This window comes from Cetorhinus maximus, chromosome 2 (genome assembly GCF_964194155.1).
Source record: "Cetorhinus maximus chromosome 2, sCetMax3.hap1.1, whole genome shotgun sequence".
NCBI classification, from domain to species: domain Eukaryota; kingdom Metazoa; phylum Chordata; class Chondrichthyes; order Lamniformes; family Cetorhinidae; genus Cetorhinus; species Cetorhinus maximus.
This window is the reverse complement of record NC_135880.1, coordinates 12,019,394-12,040,947: the sequence shown is the minus strand read 5'-3', so window position 1 is coordinate 12,040,947 and position 21,554 is coordinate 12,019,394. Positions and strand designations below refer to the sequence as shown.

The following is a 21,554-nucleotide window of genomic DNA, read 5'->3' as shown; positions in this document are numbered from 1 at the left end:
TATGTCCCCAGGGCATTAACCTGGGTCCCTGGATTACTAGTCCAATAGTCTATAGTTACCTGTGAGTGAAGCAATGGGCAGCAGAGACAACCCAACAAGAAACTATTAGAGATCCAGCACAGAAGTTCCTCCCAATGTATATGGCTGCTAGCCAGGGCTGAGAGCCAGGCATGGCTGAGGAACCCCCAACAATCCTTGGTCTTGGGCCCTTTTTGGCACGTTTCCCACACGAGGGCGATTTTTGAGGAACTGTCAATGCCGTAAACCTTGCAATAGGAGTAACTTTCCTCGGCCATACATCTGAAAGATAGGACAATGAGCAGAACCAAACCCACCATCAATTTGTGCTCTCAAGGCGACACTAAAAAGAATTTGCATTTATATAGCACCTTTCACAACCTCAGGGTGTCCCAAAGTGATTTACAGCCAATGAGGCGTAGTCACTATTGGAAGTTGGAAAATGCAGCAGCCAATTTTCACACAGCAGGATCCTGCAAGCAACAAAATGCCATTGACAAGATAATCCATTTTTTTACTGATGTTGGTTGAGGGGTGAATGTTGGCCAGGACACCAGGGAGAATTCCCTACTCTTCTTTCAAAATTGTGTCTCTGGAATATTTTAGGCTACCTGAGAGGACAGGTTCAACATCTTATCAGAAAGACAGCACCTCTAACAATGGAGCACTCCTTCAGGACTGCACTGAGTGTCAGACTGGATTATATGCTCAAGGCTGGATTTTGTTGGCCACTGTATTCCCACCCCTTGACTAGAAAGTCACTAGGGAACCAGCCCACCAAAACGTCAGCACCCCTGCGGCCACTTGACACTCCGTGGGGCGTTAATTGGCTCAGGGCGAGACTTCTGCTCCAGTCCTGGAGAAAGTCTCACCTTAGGAGAGATGCCAGCCAATCAGATTGGCCGACAGCTCTGTAGCCGCAGCAGCACCAGGTTCAAGCAGTGGCCACTGCTGGGACAGCAGCCAGTCCCTGAACGAGAGGAGGTTATGGAGACCAGAATGAAGGTAGGTCCAGGGTATCAGCAGGGCCTAGCTGGTAAGGCCCGGCAAGGCAGTGGAGGGGTTTGGGAGCCGGATTTGAGAGGCCAAGGTGGGGGGGAGAGTAAAGGGGGAGTATGACCTTGGGAGGGATAGGGATGTCTCTGCTGGGCACAGGGGACCCCCCAAAGAAGGTTCTCAGCCCTCATGCCCGACACTAGCTCGTCCAGTAAAAGCTGCTGGGCTACCCACCTGGCTTGGGCCTCTCCCTGCCACAAGTAAAACAGTAGCAGGATGAGGGACCTATGTGTCCATTAACTGGTCAGTTAAGGGCTTCAAAAGGCCCAAGGGCAGAGAGTCTGGCTGATGCCTCCAGCGCCTTCCGTGAATTTGGATCCAGGTCGGGGATGGCTGGGAAAGCAACGGGGAAGGTCACGAGCAGCATTTTATGAGCCCTCCCACCTTCAAATATGCCAGTGGAGCTCTGTAAAATCCTCCAGAGTGGATTTTCACTTTAAGAACCAAATGGCATGATCCTGCTCCTATTTTGTATGTGCTTATCAAGGGATATGGGAATAGAGTGGGAAGGTGGAATTGAGGAGAATGGTGTAGAACTTCAAAAGGACATGGAATGTCACTGGGTCAAAATCCTGGGACTCCCTCCCTAACAGCACTGTGGGTGTACCTACACCACATGGACTGCAGCAGCTCAAGAAGGCAGCTCACCACCACCTTCTCAAGGGCAATTAGGGATGGGCAATAAATCAGTCAGTGATGGCCCCATTCCATGAATAAATGAAGAATTAAGGGTTGATAAGTGGACAAGAGAACAAAAGCAAGGAAGTTATGTTAAAGAACAGTAAGTGGAGATTTGGTAGAGGTATTCAAAATGATGAAGGTTCTGGACAGAGTAGGTAGGGAGGAAGGATTGAGAACCAGAAGACATAGGTTTAAGGTGATGGGCAAAAGAAGCAATAGCGACATGAGGAAAAACTATTCTATACAGTGAGTGATCAGGATCTATAGTTTTTTTTATTTGTTTATGGGATGTGGGCTTCACTGGCTGGGCCAGCATTTATTACCCATCCCTAATTGCCCTTGAGGAAGTGGTGGTGAGCTGCCTTTTTGAAACATTGCAGTCCATGTTCTGAAAGTATTCCCAGTAGGATTGAAATCCCCTCCAACTGGGAAATTTATGGAACATCATTTCAAACCCGTGGACATGTTTTGACCTCATGACTGGAACTATAAATTTCAAAATGATAAGCTGCAGCCAGCAGTGCAGGGCTGGGCAACAAGGGGTTAATTCAAACATTTAGTGAAAACACAGTGACTCATCAAAAAGGGTTTGGACATTGAATAACGCAATCAAGAAGTCTGATTACCCAATACAATGGTACAAAGGACATATCATCAATACAATACACTCAAGGAATTATTCAACCACCACAGACAATAGTACTGGAACAGGGTCATTCAAACCCTCATTAAATTTGGAGCCAGGCGCTGTTACTGTACCACCTCAAACAGCAGGAGAATTGCTCAAACAATGAGAATTAATATTCGTCTGGATACATCATCCATGTTTCAACCAGCAGGAGCTGATGACATTTATCTGGACTTTGCGTGGAATCAATTAAATGGACATTGGAACAACAGGAAATATGTTTTGACAGGTCTGAGTTAAATTATTATAAAAGCAGAGCAGGTCTGAGCATCTGGGCTGCAGTTGGGAGAAGGGTCAAATTTGGTCACCTCGACTCAGGCTGACAGTCAACACTGGACGGACCAGCCGTGTTGGGGATTGTGTGTTTTCAGCCATATCATGGTGATATTGGCCTGAAGGTTTTGGGCTGCAGTCAGGAAGGAGGGTCAGGAAGGATCAAACTGGCTCACAGACTCACAGTTCTCACCGGGAGGACCAACCATGTGGAGGATTGTAAGTTTCAGCCAAATTGTCTGAGGGTTTTGTAAAGGTTTGGGGCGAAAACTTGATGTTTTTTGCTGATATCTTATCACTTGTTTCAACCATATTTTGGTGATATTGGTCTGAGGGTTTTTTCTTAAGGATTCAGGACAGGACGTGGTGTTTAGCCTCCATTTTTGTAAGTTTTAACCGAGTCATGGTGACTTTGTGTTGAGTATTGGGAATAGGTTGTTTTAAATTTGGGGTTTTGTACTGTGGGGTTGTGGGAAGTTCAATAAAGCGATTGTGAATTATCAGAAGAAACTTGTCTCGCTGGTCATTCTGTTGAAGCCATACCCTTGTGAATTTGGTGTCAAGAACTTGAGTTTGGGGAGGGTCTCTGAGGGAAAAGGGGAGCCCCTACAACCCACAGTGCTTTTAGGGAGGGAGTTCCAGGATATTGACCCACCAACAGTGAAGGAACGGTGATATATTTCCAAGTCAGGATGGTGAGTGGTTTGGAGGGAAACTTCCAAATGATGGTGTTCCTCTATGTCTGCTGCCCTTGTCCTTCTGGATGGCAGTGGTTGTGGGTTTGGAAGGAGCCTTGGTGAATTCCTGCAGTGCATCTTGTAGATGGTACACACTGCTGCTACTGTGCGTCAGTGGTTGAGGGAGTGAATATTTGTGGGTGGGATGCCAATCAAGCAGGCTGTTTGGGGGAGGGGGCATGGGTCAGTTAGCTCAGTTGGTCTGTGATTCAGTGATGCCAACAGTGTGGGTTCAATTCCCGTACCGGCTGAGGTCATCCATGCCCTCTCAACTTCTCCCCTCACCTGAGCTGCGTTGACCCTCAGGTTAAACTCACCACTAGTTGTCTCTCTCTAATGAGAGAGCAGCCTATGGCCCTCTGGGATTATGGTGACTTTCATTCTTTCATTTGTCCTGGGCGATGTCGAGCTTCTTGAGTGTTGTGGGAGCTGCACTCATCCAGGCAAGTGGGGAGTATTCCATCACACTCCTGACTTGTGCCTTGTAGATGGTGGACAGGCTTTGGGGAGTCAGGAGGTGAATTACTAGCCTCTGACCTGCTCTTGTAGCCACAGTATTTATGTGGCTAGTCCAGTTCAGTTTCTGGTCAATGGTAACTCCCAGGATGTTGTTAGTGGGGGTTATAATGGTGGTAATTCCATTGAATGTCAAAGGGCGAGGGTTAGAGTTTCTCTTGTTGGAGATGATCATTGCCTGGCACTTGTGTGATGTGAATGTTACTTGCCACTTGTCAGCCCAAGCCTGGATATTGTCCAGGTCTTGCTGCATTTAGACATGGACTGATTCAGTATCTGAGGAGTCGTGAATGATGCTGAACATTGTGCAATTATCAGCAAACATCCCCACTTCTGCCTTTATGCTGGAAGGAAGGTCATAGATGAAGCAGCTGAAGATGGTTGGGCCAAGGACACTAACCTCAGGAACTCGTGCAGTGATGTCCTGGAGCTGAGATGACTGACCTCCAACAACCACAACCATCTTCCTTTGTGCTATGTATGACTCCAACCAGGGAAGAGTTTTCTCCCTGATTCCCATTGAATCCAGTTTTGCTAGGACTTCTTGATGCCACACTTGGTCAAATGCTACCTTGAAGTCAAGGAATGCACTGCCTGAGGGCCTGGTGGGAGCAGATTGAAACAAGGGCTTCAAAAGATAATTGGATAACTGTCTGGAGAGAAAGAATCTACAGATCTACGTGGAAAAGGTGGGAAGTGGGACTAGTGAGCTGCTCTTCCAGAGACCTGGCACAGACACGACAAGCCGAATCATCTCCCCTTCTGTAACCATTCTATGACCTCATGTTTTAATGGAGAGACCGTAGAGTTGAGGACTTTCAAAGCTTGTGACTAACTGTTCCAAAGAGAATTTTTATCCCAACTTGTCTTATGATCTGTAATAAATTCCCAACCACAGTGAGCTCATGGGGAATTGTTCTGCCTTTGGTGATGTTCATTGAGGGATACATATTGGCCAGGCCCCAGGGGAGAACTGAACCTGCTCTTCAAACAGCATTGTTGAATCTTGTACATCCATCTGTGAGAGCAGACTGACGTCGGTTTTGGTGAAATTGGAGAAGAATTGACACTTTAGCATAATATTGAGGAACGGACAATGACATGAGCTTGCATAAACTTACACACAATAATAATATTGTAAAGTAATATGAAAATGCTGGGATACTCACTTACTGTACCACACTTTGCAACATTGCAGTGCTCCCAGGACACATGGTGGTCTAACATTATGTAACACCAGGGCTTTTCATCACTATCTGGGTTTCTGCAACAGATAATTGGATAATGATTCTACCTTTCTATATCTTGTTTCCACTGGAGTTTAGAAGAGTGAGGGTTGATTTGATTGAAGTGTACAAGATCCTGAACGGCCTTAACAAGGTGGACATCGAAAGGATGTCTCCTCTTGTGGGTGAGTCCAGAACTAGGGGGCACTGTTTTAAAATTAGGGGTCGCCCTTTTAGGACAGAGATGGGGAGAGATTTTTTCTCCCAGAGGGTTGTGCGACTTTGGAATTCTCTGCCTCAGAAGGTGGTGGAGGCGGGGTCATTGAATATTTTTAAGGTGGACATAGATAGATTCTTGTTAGGCAAGGGAATCAAAGGTTATTGAGGTTAGATGGGAATGTGGAAATCGAAACACAAGATGATCAGCCATGATCTTATTGAATGGTGGAGCAGGCTCGAGGGGCCGAATGGCCTACTCCTGTTCCTATTTCTTATAGTGTGTGATTAACTTATCAACAAAGCAAGTTGTACATGAAATGCACAAGATGGTGGATGGAAGGGAGGAAAGAAGGGTCACATATACAGAGTGCCTTTCACCATCTCAAAGCGCTTTACAGACCGTGAAGTACTTTTGAAGAGAAGTCCCTTTTATAACATAGGGACCAAGGCAGCCAATTTATGCACAACAAGATCCAATGAACAGCAAATTAATAAAGATTAAATGAAGTGTTTTTAGACATATTGGTTGAGAGGTAAGTATTGGCCAAGGCAAATTCCCCTGCTCTTTTCGAATAATGACATGGGAACGTTTAGGTTCACCTGAGTGGGTGACTGGTTGAATCAGTCCATCCAAAAGGTGATGGGTTAAATCGGCTCATATGGCACGTTGCTTAAAACATTTGCTTTGTCCCATGTTTGGCTGGAGTTGTTAACCTGTTGACAGCAGAATTCTGACTAAGGTCTGCTCAAAACATTAACCTGCCGACAATACAATCAGACAGAGTCAACATGGTTTTATGAAAGGGAAATCATGTTTCACCAATTTATTAGGGTTCTTTGAGGAAGTAATAAGCAAGGTGGATTAAGGGGAACCTGTAGATGTAGCGTACTTAGGTTTCCAAAAGGCATTCGGTAAAGTCCCACATCAAAGGTGACTTCACAAAATAAGAGCTCATGATGTAGAATTTAACATATTAGCACGGATAGAGGATTGGTTAGTGAACAGGAAGCAGAGAGTAGGGATAAATGGGTTAGGAACATTGGAACAGGAGTAGGACATTCAGCCTGTTGAGCCTGCTCTGCCATTCAATTAGATCATGGCTGATCATCTACCTCAACAGCACTTTCCTTCGCTATCTCCATATCCCTTGATGTCATTAGTCTCCAGAAATCCATCGATTTCTGCATTGAATATGCTCAACGATTGAGCTTCCATAGCCCTCTGGGGTAGAGAATTCCAAAGATTCACCCTTTAAGTGAAGGAATTCCTCTTATCTCAGTCCTAAATGGCCTGTACCTCACGCTGAGACTGTGTCCCCTGGTTCTAGACTCACCAGCCAGGGGAAACATCCTATCCACATCTACCCTGTCATACCTTGTAAGTATTTCATAAGTTTCCATGAGATCACCTCTCATTCTTCGAAACTCTAGAGAATACAGGCCCAGTTTCCCCAATCTCTCCTCAATAAGACAAACCCGCCATCCCAGGGATTATCACAGAATCATAGTATCACAGAACCTTACACTGCAGAAGGTGGCCATTGGGCCCATTGAGTCTGCTCTGAAAGAGCATTCTACCTAGTCCTACTCCCCTGCCTTAGCCCTGTAACCTTGCAAATTTTTTCTTTTCAGCAATTCTTTTGAATACCTCAATCGAACCTAACTCCATCATCTTTTCAGGAAGTTCGTTCCAGACTCTAACCACCCTCTGAGTGAAAACATTTTTCCTCACATAACTTTTACTCCTTTTGCCAGTTATTTTGATTCTGTGCTCTCTAGTTCTCAATGTTCTCTTGAGTGGGAACAGTTTCCCACTATTTACCCTGTCCATATCCCTCGGGATCTTGAATACCTCAATCAAGTCTCCTCTCAGCTGCTTTATCCAACCTCTCCAATCTATCCTCATACCTAGCACAAAGCAAGATGGTTGTGGTCATCTCAGTTCCAGGAGTTCCTGGGGGCTACCATTGACCAGGGTAATATCCTCAGCCCAACCATCTTCAGTTGCTTCATCAATGACCTTTCTTCCGTCATAAGGTCAGAAGTGGGGAAGTTCGCTGATGATTGCACAATGTTCAGCACCGTTCGCTACACTCTGTTTCCTGTCACTCAGCCAATTCATTATCTAAGTGCCTACTTTCCCTTTTATTCCATGAGCTAGAATTTTTCTCACAAGTCTGTTGTGTAGCACTGTATCAAGTGTCTTTTGAAAATCCATATATACCACATCAACAGCCCTTATCAGCCTTCTCTGTTACCTCCTCAAAAAACTGCAGCAAATTAAATCTGATTTTCCCTTAATGAATCCATGCTGGTTTTCCATAATTATTCTGCATCTGCCTAAGTGATTATTGAACTCTTTCCCCTCTTGTCTCTTTGCACTGGGGGGTGGGGGCAAGTGCTGGCCAGCCTCGGAGGTGACTGCTGAGGGGGTGGAGGTCAAGCGCTGCCCTGGCACTGTATCCCACACACAGGCAATCAAGGTGGGTGTCAGGGTAAGCGAGGGAAGTGGCCATGCATTAGGGACACCTGTATAAACTGACCATCCCTCTGCAGCTAATACAGATCAGGCGCAGCCACAGTGATATGATTGGGGTCAGGCTTCTAGGCTGCCTGCTCATGCAAGCAACACGGAGGTACCAAAGGGCCACCAAGTGCTCCATACCTTACCACCCCACACACCACCCCCCCCCCCACCCACCCCGCCCCCGACCCCGGCACAGACTTCGAGTCTGCCACCACTTTATTGAACCGTGGAGCAGTTTGACTGCACACGTTGTACAATCTCCTCGCCAATGCTGGCCACGTAGCAGTCACTGCTGGACGTGCTCACAGCCCCTTGCAAGCTCAGCATCCTGGTTTGGACCAGTGTCCCCCATGTCACAGGTTGGCCGGGCGGCCATGTAGCGCACTCATCTCTGGCCATCCGAGGGGTGACCAGCACTCTCCAGGAAGCATTAAAGGGCCAGGAAAGGTGTTAAGCACAGCCATGATGACCATGTCTCTCTCTCTTTCATGCTGCAGGAGGACCACGTCAGGGTCATGGATCCTGGTGACCTGGCTGTATGCCTGATGGCCGACAGAGACCATAGAAGACTGAGGAGAGAGCGACTGAGGCTCCTGGCTGTGCAAAGGCAGGAGCAGCAACCTCATGAAGAAGGGGCAGCAGGGGCTCCCACACACACTGCCCAGGAGCGACAGTGAGCCTTGGCTGGTCGGCACCTAGCGACATCCAGGTCTACAGATACTGCCTGCCATTCCTGCAGATGACTGAGAACCAGTGTCGCCGATGACTGCACATGTCTAGGGACCTGGTGGCTCACATCTGCTATTTACTGCAGGACTTGGTGCGAGGGGGACATGGAGGGCATTCACTGCCAATAGCTGTGAAAGTGACTGCGGTGCTCAATTTCTATGCCAGTTGCTCCTTTCAGGGCTCCACAGGTGACCTCTGTGGGATTTCACAATCTGCCACCAACAAACATATCCATGAGGTCACAGATGCCATCTTCTCCATGGAACACAACTTTTCAACATTTTCTCCAGTACTGACTTCAGACTAACAGGTCTGTAGTTTTCCATTCTCCCTCTTCCTCCCTTCTTAAATAGTGGGGTTACATTCACTACTTTCCAGTCCACAGGAACCTTTCCAGGATCTACAGGGCTGAATTTTGCCCTTGACGGGCGGGCGGGCCCGACCAGCTCGGCAGCGGGCGGGCAGCCAATCACCGCTGCCGAAATGGGCCCCACCTTCATTTTAAGTGGGCGGACCAATTAAGGCCCGCCCAGCGTGACGCCCAACGGGAAGTGCTATGCGCTTCCTGTGCAGGGGGGGGTTCCCCAAATGCGAGAGTGTGCTCTTCCGCGCATGCGCGCGAAAGAGCGCACATCTCCCTGAGGCTAAGTGCTGCCTCAGGGAGATCGCTGAAAGGTTTTCAAAGTTTCAAAATAGAAAAATAAAAAAGTCATTAACATGTCCCCCTCATGTGACAATGTCACACGAGATGGGACATGTTAATAACAAAAACTTTATTAAACTATTTTAAAGCCGAAATCAAACCTCATCCCACCAGAAGTTCGCACGGGCCCCTCAAAATCGGCGTCAATTGACGAGTTAAGGGCCTTAACGAGGCCTTTAATTAATGGCGGGTGCGCGTCCCACTGCATAGTGCGCCGGCCGACCTAAATATCGCGATGCTGCGCGCTGACATCGGGACGGTCACACAACGTCAGCGCGTGATATTTTAAGCGCTGGTGTGCAGACTCCGCCACCCACGCGTCAGCCAGAAGATTCTGCCCATAGAATTTTGAAAGGTTACTACCAATGCATCCACTATCTCTCTAACCACCTCCTTCAACACCCTGGGATGAAGCTCATCTGGTCCAGGGGATTTATCAACCTTTAGTCCAGTTAACTTTTCAAGTCCTATCTCTTTACTAATACTAATGGCTTTCAGTACCTCAGTTTCACAAGCCCCTTGGTTGCCGAGTGTATCTGGGAGATTTTCTGTATCTTCTTTCATGAAGACAGACGTAAAGTACTGTTTAGTTCCTCCGCCATTTCCCTGTTTCCTCATTTTAAATTATCTTCTTTTCACCTGTAATGGACCCGCATTTCTAATCCCTCCTTCTCAGGTACCTAACAAAGCTTTTACAGTCCTCCTTTACGTTCCTCATTAGCTTGCATTCATATTCTCTTTTCCCTTTCTTAATGAGTTTCTTGATCCTCCATTGTTGGGTTCTAAATAGCTCCCAATCCTCAGGCTTCCCACTTTTTTCTGGAATCCTTATAAGCCACTCCCTTTGATCAAGTGCAATCTTTACCTTCTCTTGTCAGCCACGTAGTCTGGCAAAGTGTAACCAGTGGAGCGCCACAGGGGTCAGTGCTAGGGCCTCAACGATTAACGGCTTGAAAGAAGGGGCCGAACGTATGGTAGCTAAATTCACCGATGACACAGAGATAGGTAAGAAAGGAAGTTGTGAAGAGGACATAAAGAGTCTACAAAGGGATTGAGACAGGCTAAGTGGGTAGGCAAAAATTTGAGCGATGAAGTATAATGTGGGAAAATTTGAACCTGTCCACTTTGACAAGGAGAATAGAAAAGCAATATGTCATTTAAATGGTGAGAGACTCCAGGGTCTGGTGCCCTGGTACATGAATCACAAAAAGTTAGTATGCAGGCGCAGCCAGTCATTAGGAAGGCAAATGGAATGTTAGCATTTATTGCAAGGGGAACAGAAGTAAAAGCCATGGTCTTCTCGAATGGGTGAGCAGGCTCGAGGGGCTGAATGGCCACCTCCTGCTTCTAATTCTTCTGTTCCTGTGTCGACCTCTCTCTCTCTTCTAACATTGATGATCCTGTTCCACTGTACCTACACTGAATTAACTATAGAACCAAAGAATACACGGAAGAAGGCCATTGAGATCATTGTACATGTGTTGAATCTTTGAAAAAGCCAGCCCTATTCCCCTACTCTTTCTCCATAGTCTGGCAAATGTTTTCCCTTCAAGTATTTATCCAATCTAGTATGCAGGTACAGCAAGTAGTTAGGAAAGCTAATAGAATGTTATCGTTTATTGTGAGGGGAATTGAATACAAACATTGGGAGGTTATGCTTCAGTTATACTGGGCACTGATGAGACCACATCTAGAGTACTGTGTACAGTATTGGTCTCCTTATTTAAGGAAAGATGTAAATGCATTAGGAGCAGTTCAGAGAAGATTTACCAGATTAATACCCGGAATGGGCGGGTTGCCTTATGAGGAAAGGTTGGACACTAGGCTTGTATCTGCTGGAGTTTAGACAAGTAAGAGGTGACTTGATTTAAACATATCAGATCCTGAGGGGTCTTGACAGGGTGGATGTGGAGAAGATGTTTCCCCTTGTGGGAGAATCTAGAACTCGGGGTCACTGTTTAAAAATAAGGGGTCACCCATTTAAGACAGAGGTGAGGAGAAATTTTTTTCTCTCAGAGGGATGTGAGACTTTGGAATTCTCCTCCTCAAAAGATGGTTGAGGCAGAGTCTTTAAATATTTTTGAGGCAGAGCGAGATAGTTTCTGGATAAGCAAGGGGGTGACAGGTTATCGGGGATGGACAGGAATGTGGAGTTGAGGTTAAGGTGAGATCAGCCGCGATTTTATTGAATGGAGGAGCAAGCTTGAGGGGCCGAGTGGCCTACTCCCGCTCCTAATTCGTTTGTTCATATGCATGTCCATAATTTCCTTTTGAAAATGACTATTCATCCCACCTTTGCTTCCTACCTGCAATAGGAGTGGTTGCCCAGGCCCAGCTGGAGAGCTTCTTCCAAACTACTGATGTTTAACCGATCTCGCAAGAAGTCCTCGTTCCAAGGCATGCATTCGATACCAGAGGAACTCTCATCCTTGGTACCTTTATAAGACATCCCATTATCTTCATAACAGGTAGCCTTCGTATCTAGATGAAAACAAATATCTGTTAGGTTATTGCGTTTAAAATTGGGTAATGCTTTATCGATGGCACTGGAGCCAATGGTTGTGTAACAAAGGTTTCGGACTGAATCTTGTGCCCCGCCTCGTAACAAGTTTGGTAGTGGCGGGGGGGAAACATTTAATTGGTGGGGAGTGTGACGGGTAAGACCCCGCCCTCTTCCCACCTCCACCCCGATTAAGTCCATTGTGGGAAGGCCCATGGATGGCCTTTCTGTTCTGCCGCCAGTTGAGGCCCTTGGGTGGCCAATTAATGTCCACTTATGGGCCTCATCCTGCCCATTGCTGTTATTAACCAAGCCGTGGGTGGACGGCTTGCCATGCAGGGAAGACAACAATTAAGCCCCGTCAGGGTATTTCAGGCTCCTGGGGGTGGGGGGGCGTGGATGTGTTGCAGTGGGCGTCTCTCATTCAAAGGCACTCAGCACCCAGCATCAGGAAGGGATGAATCTGCTGAGAACCGCGCCCGCCCCCACCCTCTGCTCTTGCTGCCAACCCGCAACCCCCAACCCACGACCCCACTCTTGCCAGGGTTGATCCTAGGCCTCGGGTGGGTGTCATACCGGCAGCAGCCACCACCTCCCTGGTGGCGCTGCTGTTCAATAGAGCTGTCAGCCTCTGATTGGCCGGCAGCTCTCGGTGGGCAGGGCCTCTGCTGGGGGGAAGGCCGGCTGCTGGCCTGTCAAGTGCCAGAGTGGGACGGGATAAGGCAGGCCTTCCTGAAAAGAGGTAACGAGGGACTCTCACCAGGCCTGCAGCTAGCAGCCGAGACCCCATCACCTCCACAAGATTCTGCTTTGCATATAACCATTGTTGACAACTTAGCCAATTGAGGCTCAGGAAATTGTACAAAAAAACCTCCTGGTACCAGAGCAAGTATAAATAATTGAACAGCCCGGGAGTGATGGATCTGTATAACATGGGTTAACCTTGCAATGAAAAATATGGGTCAGACTAATTACCAAATCATTGTCAATCAGGAGAAAAGATAACATGAACTAGGAAGCCCAAACAGGCGCAAAATCGCATGAGATGATGTTGGGCTAGCGTTCCGACATCATCGCGCACCTGTGTGATATTTCACTCGGCAGGCACGCGCGGCAGTCAGAACATAAGAACTAGGAGCAGGAGCAGGCAATTCAGCCCCTCGAGCCTGCCCCGCCATTCAATACAATCATGGCTGATCTCATTTCGGCCTCAACTCCAATTTCCCGCCCTCTCCCCGTAACCTTTGAACCCGTTACTAATTAAAAATCTGTCTATCTCCTCCTTAAATTTATTCAGCGTCCCGGCATCCACTGCGCTCCGAGGTAGTGAATTCCACAGATTCATGACCCTTTGAGAAAAGTAATTCCTCCTCATCTATGATTTAAATCTACCACCCCTTAGCCTAAAACTATGGCCTCTCATTCTAGAATGCTCCAGAAGGGGAAACATCCGCTCCACGTCTACTTTGTCTATCCCCTTTAGCATCTTATATACCTCAATGAGATCTCCTCTCATCCTTCTAAACTCTAGTGAGTATAGGCCTAAACTGCTCAATCTCTCCTCATAAGACAAGCCCCGCATCTCTGGAATCAATCAAGTGAACCTCCTCTGAACCGCTTCCAATGCAACTACATCCTTCCTCAAGTAAGGGGACCAAAACTGTGCACAGTACCTCAGGCGCAGTCTCATCAATGCCTTGTACAGTTGCAACAACACTTCCCTATTTTTATACTCTATTCCTTTAGCAATAAATGCCAAAATTCCATTTGCCTTCCTTATTACCTGCTGTACCTGCATACTAGCTTTCAGCGATTCATGCACGAGGACACCCAGATCCCTCTGCACTGAAGCATTCTGAAGTTTCTCTCCATTTAAATAATAAGTCGCCTTTTTATTCTTCCGACCAAAATGGATAACTCACACTTATCCACGTTAAACTCCATCTGCCACATTTTGGCCCATTTACCTAACCTGTCCATATCCATTTGTAAATTTCTTATTTCTTCATTGCAACTTACTTTCCCACCTATTTTGGTGTCATCTGCAAATTTAGCTATAGTACCTTCTATCCCTGAATCCAAGTCATTAATATAGATTGTAAATAGTTGGGGCCCAAGGACCGAACCCTGTGGCACCCCACTAGTTACAGTTTGCCATCCAAAAAAAGACCCATTTTTTCCGACTCTCTGCTTTCTGTTGGTTAGCTAATCCTCTATCCAAAATGATATATTACCCCTAACCCCGTGTGATCTTATCTTGTGTATTAATCTTTTGTGCGGCACCTGATCAAAGGCCTTCTGGAAGTTCAGATCTTACATCTTACAGGATCCCCATTATCCACTTTGCTTGTCACATCTTCAAAGAACTCTAGCAAATTAGTCAAATACAATTTACTCTTCATAAAGCCATGCTGACTCTGATGGATTGCATTTTGACTTTCCAAATGCCCCATTGCTACTTCATTAATAATGGATTCCAACAATTTCCCAATGACAGACGTTAAACTAACTGGTCTATAGTTTCCTACTTTCTGCCTCCTCCCCTTTTTGAATAAGGGCATTATATTAGCATTTTTCCAATCCACTGGAACCTTTCCAGAATCCAGGGAGTTTTGGAATATTATAGCCAATGCATCCACTATCTCCGCTGCCACTTCCTTTAAGACTCTGGGATGCCATCAGGACCCCGCCCACCGACAATTAAGCGGGCAATTAAGCCCATTTTAATGGCACAAGTGTCAGCAATTTTTCGTGGCCCATCCAACCTTACAGTTGGTGGATGGGCCAATCGGCCAGACGGCCTTGACACTTTTGATGAAACCTCATCCAAGGGTGAGATGAAATCTCCGTTAGGAAATAAAATAAAAAGAAATATCTGGGGACAGCATTTCAGGTGCTTCATTGTGCTGAATGGATTTTTTATTTTTGCAGCATTTTTGTGCTTTCTTTTATTATTTGGAGGTCTGCAGCTCCCTGAGGTATCTGTCTGCCTTCAGGGAGCTCAGTGGAAGCGCTCACCACAGCCCACGGTGACATCGGCGCCCGCACTATTCCCGCCCCCACCCCGTGGTGAATGGTGCTGAACATAGTGCAATCATCAGTGAACATCCCCACAAGTTCTGGAGCACAAGTCTTCAGCACTATTTTCGGAGCATTGTCAGGGCATTTGCAGTACCCAGTGCCTTCGACCATTTCTCAGTATCACATGGAGTGAACCGAATTGGCCGAAGACTGGCATCTGTGATGCTGGGGACCTCTGAAGAAGGCCGAGATGGATCATCCACTCGGCACTTCTGGCTGAAGGTTGATGTGCATGCTTCAGCCTTATCTTTTGCGCCGATGTGCTGGGTTCCCCCATCATTGAGGATGAGGATATTTGTGGAGCCTCCTCCTCCAGTGCATTCACGACTGAATGCGGCAGGAAAGCAGAGCTGAAGTGTTGAATGAGGAGGGAATAAGGCCTCACATTTCCCCAATGTTTTTAAACTCTTCTTTTATATTTGTTTCGCTTCCCATTTTTGTCTGCTGAAGTCATATCCCAATTCAAGGCAGCAACTCGGTCATGCAGCTGCTTCAAGACACTGGAGGAGGCAACAAGGATAGATCTTAAGGAGTGTTGTAATATCACTTTAAGAAGCTCAACATGCAAATGAGCCATGTACCTGGATGTCATCATGTGACCAGGAGCCACAGCCTCTCTCTGCGCTGCAATTATCGACCACTTAAGGGCTGTTTCCCGTGTCCAGCCTCAATTTTTAGGCTGGTGGGAGGATTGAACTTCCGTGGGGGAAACCAGGAAAGGAAGAGAGTTACGTCTCGGACAGAAGGGGGGGGTTGCAACCATCAGAAGCCCTCTTCTGAAGTCGGACACCCACCTTAAGTCCACTGCAGCTCCTGTCGCTGCAGGGGTGGGGGCTGGAGAGCCGCCGGCCAATCAGGTTGGTTAGCAGCTCTCTAAGGCGGGACTTCCCTCCCGCGTGAGGGGGCAGACGTCCCGCCTGCAGCCAACTTTCCAGCTCATTCAAGCAGGAAAGGGCTGAGGGGCACTCGGAGTCGAGGGGGAGGAGGGAAGCGACGCCCCCCCCCTATCCAAATAAAGCAGGTTTCATTGGTTACAGCTGAGCAGGACTCACGACCCTTCGGAGTGAGTCTGGCACTCCCAGGGGAGGAATGTGACGTGACAGCGACAGGGCTATTGTCACTGTGCTCGGGGAAATAGACAACGGATGACAAAATAAAGCTCTTAATTCTACACCTCACTCCCAGTCTGACCCCCCTCTGCCCTCGGCCTCCTGCACTGTTCCAATGAAACTCAAGGACCATCCCCTTCTCCTTCAATTCAGCATTTTACAACATCCTGGACTCAATGTTGGGTTCAACAACTTCAGATTATAACCATTGCTTCCACTCCTTCAGACTTTTTTTATTCTTATGCAGGATGGGGGCATCACTGACCAGACCAGCATTTATTGCCCATCCCTAGTTGCCCTTGAGGAGGTGGTGGTGAGCTGCCTTCTTGAACCGCTGCAGTCCATGCGGTGTAGGTACACCTTACAGTACTGTTAGGGAGGGAGTTCCAAGATTTTCAAGATTCCAAGATCACCTGGATCCGATGGGCTACATCCTAGGATATTAAAGGAAATAGCTGCAGAGATAGTGGATGCACTGGTAGTAATCTTCCAAGAGACTGGGATAGTCCCAGAGGATTGGAAAACATTACACCCTTATTCAAAAAGGGAGGGAGACAAAAAACAGATAACTATAGACCAGTTGGCTCAACATCTGTCAATGGGAAAATGTTGGAGTCTATTATAAAGGATGTAACAGCAGAGTATTTAGAAATACATAATCTAATCAAGCAGGGTCAGCATGGCTCCATGAAGGGGAAATCATGCCTGACAAATTTATTAGAATTCTTGGAGGAGGTAACAAGCAGGATGGATAAAGGAGAACCAGTAGATGTAATATATTTGGATTTCCAAAAGGTATTCGATAAGGTACCACACATAAAATTACTTGATAAGATAAGAGCCCCATGGTGTTGGGGTAGTACATTCGCATGGATAGAGGACTGGCTAACTAATAGATGACAGAGAGTTGGGACACAGGGTGCATTTTCGGGATGGCAACCTGTAACTAGGGGAGTGCCACAGGGATCAGTGCTGAGGCCACAATTATTTACAATATATATTAATGACTTGGATGAGTGAAATGAAAGTACTATCGCCAAGTTTACAGACGACACAAAAATAAGTGGCAAGGCACATGGTGAGGATGACATAAGGTGTCTACAGAGGGATATAGACAGGTTGAGTGAGTAGGCCAAAATGCGGCAGATGGAATATAATGTGGGAAAATGTGAGGTTATGCACTTTGGCAGGAAGAATAGAGGAGCTGAATACTATTTAAATGGAAAAAGACTGCAGAAGGCTGCAGCACTGAGGGATTTGGGGGTCCTTGTGCATGAATCCCAAAAAGCTAACATTCAAGTTCAGCAAGTAATAGGTGAGGCAAATGGAATGTTGGCCTTTATTTCAAAGGGAATGGAGTATAAAAATAGGGAAGTCTTGCTAAAACTATACAGGGCACTAGTTAGACCACACCTAGAATACTGTGAACAATTTTAGTCCCCTTATCTAAGGAAAGATATACTGGCATTGGAGGCAGTCCAGAGAAGGTCCACTAGGTTAATTCCGGGGAAGAAGGGATTTTCTTATGAGGAGAGGTTGAGTAGGTCGGGCCTGTACTCATTGGAGTTTAGAAGAATGAGAGGTGACCTTATTGAAATGTATAAGATTCTTAGGGGACTTGACAGGGTATTTACTGAGAGGTTATTTCCCCTTGTGGGAGAGTCTCGGACCAGAGGGCATAATCTCAGAATAAGGGGGCGCCCATTTAAAACAGGGATGAGGAATTTCTTCTCTCAGAGGGTGGTGAATCTGTGGAATTCTTTACCACAGAGGGCTATAGAGGCTGTGTCATTAAGTATATTCAAGGCTGAGATAGACAGATTTTTAATCAGTAAGGGAATCAAGGGTTATGGGGAAAAGGCAGGAAAGTGGAGTTGAGGATTATCAGATCAACCATGATCTCATTGAATGGCAGAGCAGACTTGATGGGCCAAATTGCCTACTTCTGCTCCTACATCTTATGGTCTTATTGTGACCCAGCGACAGTGAAGGAACAGCGATATCTTTCTAAGTCAGGATGGTGAGTGGCTTGGAGGGGAATTTCCAGTGGTGGTGTTCCCATGCAGCTGCTGCCCTTATCCTTCCTTCTACATGGTAGTGGTCGTGGGTTTGGAAGGTGCTGTCTGAGGAGCCTTGTTGAATTCCTGCAGTGCATCTTGTAGATGGTACACACTGCTGCCACTGTGCGTCGGTGGTGGAGGAAGTGAATGTTGAAGGTGGTGGATGGAGTGCCAGTCAAGCGGGCTGCTTTGTTCAGGATGGTGTCAAGCTTCTTGAGTGTTGTGGGAGCTGCACTCATCCAGGCAAGTGGGGAGTATTCCATCACACACCTGACGTGTGCCTTGTAGATGGTGAACAGGCTTTGGGGTGTCAGGAGGTGAGTCACTCACCACAGAATTCCCAACCTCTGACCTGCTGTTGACAATGATTCTGCTGTTGCCATTCACACTTTCTCAGGACTCATTTTAAATTAATTATTATTTAATTATCTTGTTTAATTGTCTCTTTACCACCTCCTTTTGCCTTGCACCATTAGCTATTTCGCTACTTATCTCTCTTGCCTTCCACTATAACACGGACTTTCCCTCTTTTTCTTTCCTCCCCTCCCCCCCTTTCCCCTGCATTTGCTTAAAACCTGTTAAGTCTTTAACCCTTTTCCAGTTTTGGTGAAAGCTCATCAATGTTAACCCTGTTTTACCCCCTCTGCAGATGTTGCCAGACCTGTCGAGCATCGCCAGCATTTACTGTGTTTTTAATTCAGACTTTCAGCTTCTGCGGTGTTTTGCTCTTTTGTGTTGAATTAAAGCACGTGTACGTGTGGGAGCGGGTTCTAAGCAAGGAGCATACCTATATCGCAGTACTTCCCCACAAAACCATCACTGCACCGGCAAACGACCTCGCCTGTGTCCTGGATGGCTCGACACTTGCCGCCCTGGAGACACTGGTTAACTTTGCAATCTGAAAAGGTACAAGAGGATTAGTGAAAAACACACACGGTTGTCAGGATTGTCTCTGATAATAATCAAATCCAGGTTTCAAATACTAGATTTTACCAACTTCAGTGTTTCATTTTATTGAGGGCTAGTCATGGGGAGGTGAAGGGGTAGAGGTATTGCCACTGGCCTGGTAATCCCAGAGATCCAGGGTAATGCTCTGGGGACCTGGTGGGTTCAAATCCCACCATGGCAAATGGTGAAATTTGAATTCGATTACAAAAAAAATCTGAGGATGACCATGAAGCTATGGCTGATTGTCATAAAAACTAATGTGCTGGCCTACATGTGACTCCAGACCCACAGCAATGTGGTCGACTCTTAAATGTCCCCTGAACAAGGGCAATAAATGCTGGCCTAGCCAGCGACACCCACATCCCATGAACAAAAAAGTTGACAAAGGATCCTCACTGACAGTGCAGAAAATGAACACTTTTGAGCAACTGCTTAGGGTAAAGACCTTCGAACTCACTGCCATCTCTGAACACTCAAAACTGGATGTGTGCTTATTGTGTTGTTTAGCTTCTTGGTATACAACCTCGAGATGTCCCAAAGTGCTTTACAACCAATGAAATACTTTTGAAATATGAAAAGCCCATTTGTGGCATACCCAATGGTTAAAAAACAATTTACATTTTTCTAGCACCTTTCATGACTTTAATCCGTCCAAAAGTATCTTTGAAACGTAGTCACTGCTGTAATGTAGGAAATGCAGCAGACAATTTGCACACAGCAAGCTCCCACAAACATCAATATTTAATGCCCAGATAATCTGTCTTTAGTGACGCTGATTGAGGGATAAATATTGGCCCAGACAATGGGCAGAACTCCCCTGTTTTTCTTTGAATAGTGTCCATGGAATCTTTTACGTCCACCACAGAGTGCAGTGGGGGCTTCAGTTAAACATCTCTCCCAAACTACAGAACTTCTGAAAGTGTAACGCTCCCTCAGTGCTGCATCAAAAGTGTCAGCTTTGATCCGTTGCTCATGTCTCTGTAGTGGAGGCTGTAGTATTAGGGCGTTCAAGGATGAATGGGTTAAGGTGGGACTGGGGAAACAGTACAGCCCACTTGATGATATAAAAGGATTCACATGACTAGCAGTAGTCTAAATGAAGATAGCTCATGGTTTGGAGTGAAGAAGCCTACCGCCTTGTATATCTGTACAAGTAGGTTAACTTGAGACTGAGTACTGTACCCCCCACGCCATGATGTTAGAAGACACATGACCTAGAGTTAGGGCCAGTCTCGAGATGAGTAGCAATGTGTAAGTCCTCTCCATACCTACAGTAGGTGTGTACATAGTAAAGTATTGTTAATAAAGACTTCCTTGTAACTCATACAAGACTGCTTCAAGGTGTTGAAGGATTGCGACAGCAGAATATATCATGGTAACAGCAGTAGGATCCATCAGTACATAGTTATGTTCTACAAAACATAGTTACCGTTCAGACTCTTTGCTCTGAACCTCTCCCTCAGACAATCACAACAAACAACAGAATCATCAAAGAAAGAAGTATTCCCATCTACATAGCACCTCATCATATCCTAATAAATACTTTCAAAGTACAGACTGTTCGAGGGAAATGTGCTGAGTAATTTGTGTGCAGCGAGAACATGCAAATAACAAATGGTGGGTTGACAGTGCTGAGTGTTGTTCAAGACGCTGGGAGAGCTCCCTGCTCTACATGGATATGCATTCACGCCGTCAGTGTGACATCTCATCCGTAAGGCAGCATCGCCAGCAATGCAGCACTTCCTCAGCGCAGCACTGGGAGTGTTGTCCCTGATTTTCATGCTCAAGGTCGCTGAGTGGGACTCGGCCACACAACCTACTGACTCAAAGAGGAGAGTGCTGCCCACTAGGCTGAGAAGAGAGGGATGCACAATCCGTGGCTAACTAAAGAAGTTAAGGATGGTATCAAATTGAAGGAAAAGATGTACAATGCCGCAAGGATTATTGGTAGGCCAGAAGATTGGGAAAATTTTAGAAACCAGCAAAGGATGACGACCAAGAAAATTAAGAGGGAGGAATTGGAGTATGAGAGAAAACTAGCAAGAAATATAAAAACAGACAGTTAAAGCTTCTACAAGTATATTGTTACAATTATAAGGTTTATAAGATAGTTATCTTTTCGGACTGTATCTTTTGCTTTATAAGATGATTATATTTTGGGTCAAATGAAAGGGGTCACATGGTCTGTGCTGGAGGCTGCCTGATGGTAAGTCTGGATAGTTTAGTTGTTAGAGATCAAAGGAACTCGTTGTTTTATTGACAGGGAAATACAAAGTATTTACACTTGGAGACAATGAATGGAGATGCTAATTCTACAATGAGAAAATCCTGAGTCTCCCAAAGTCCCAGAAATGTAATATAGATATTGAGTTGTAAACAGTTGTGCTGTAAACTATCCCTTTACTTCAAAGATGAAGGAGAGTTGGGATCAAAGTTGAGTGATTAGCATTTCTGATAATGAGCTAATGTGTTTTCCATTGCCA

General features: G+C 46.2%; 1 protein-coding gene across 3 annotated transcripts in view; it reads right to left on the bottom strand.

Moving 5' to 3' along the window:
• Positions 1-21,554, bottom strand: part of hgfac (HGF activator) — a 91,815-nt gene that overhangs the window by 6,852 nt on the left and 63,409 nt on the right. For 2 of the 3 annotated variants that reach the window (XM_078561206.1, XM_078561215.1), the window contains 4 exons: positions 18,911-19,021; positions 11,680-11,854; positions 5,139-5,233; positions 60-300 (listed from right to left, as the gene is read on the bottom strand). In XM_078561206.1, the coding sequence (XP_078417332.1) occupies positions 60-300; positions 5,139-5,233; positions 11,680-11,854; positions 18,911-19,021 (622 nt within the window). The remainder of the gene's footprint in view (positions 1-59; positions 301-5,138; positions 5,234-11,679; positions 11,855-18,910; positions 19,022-21,554) is intronic. The other variant, XM_078561224.1, reaches the window with a different exon arrangement.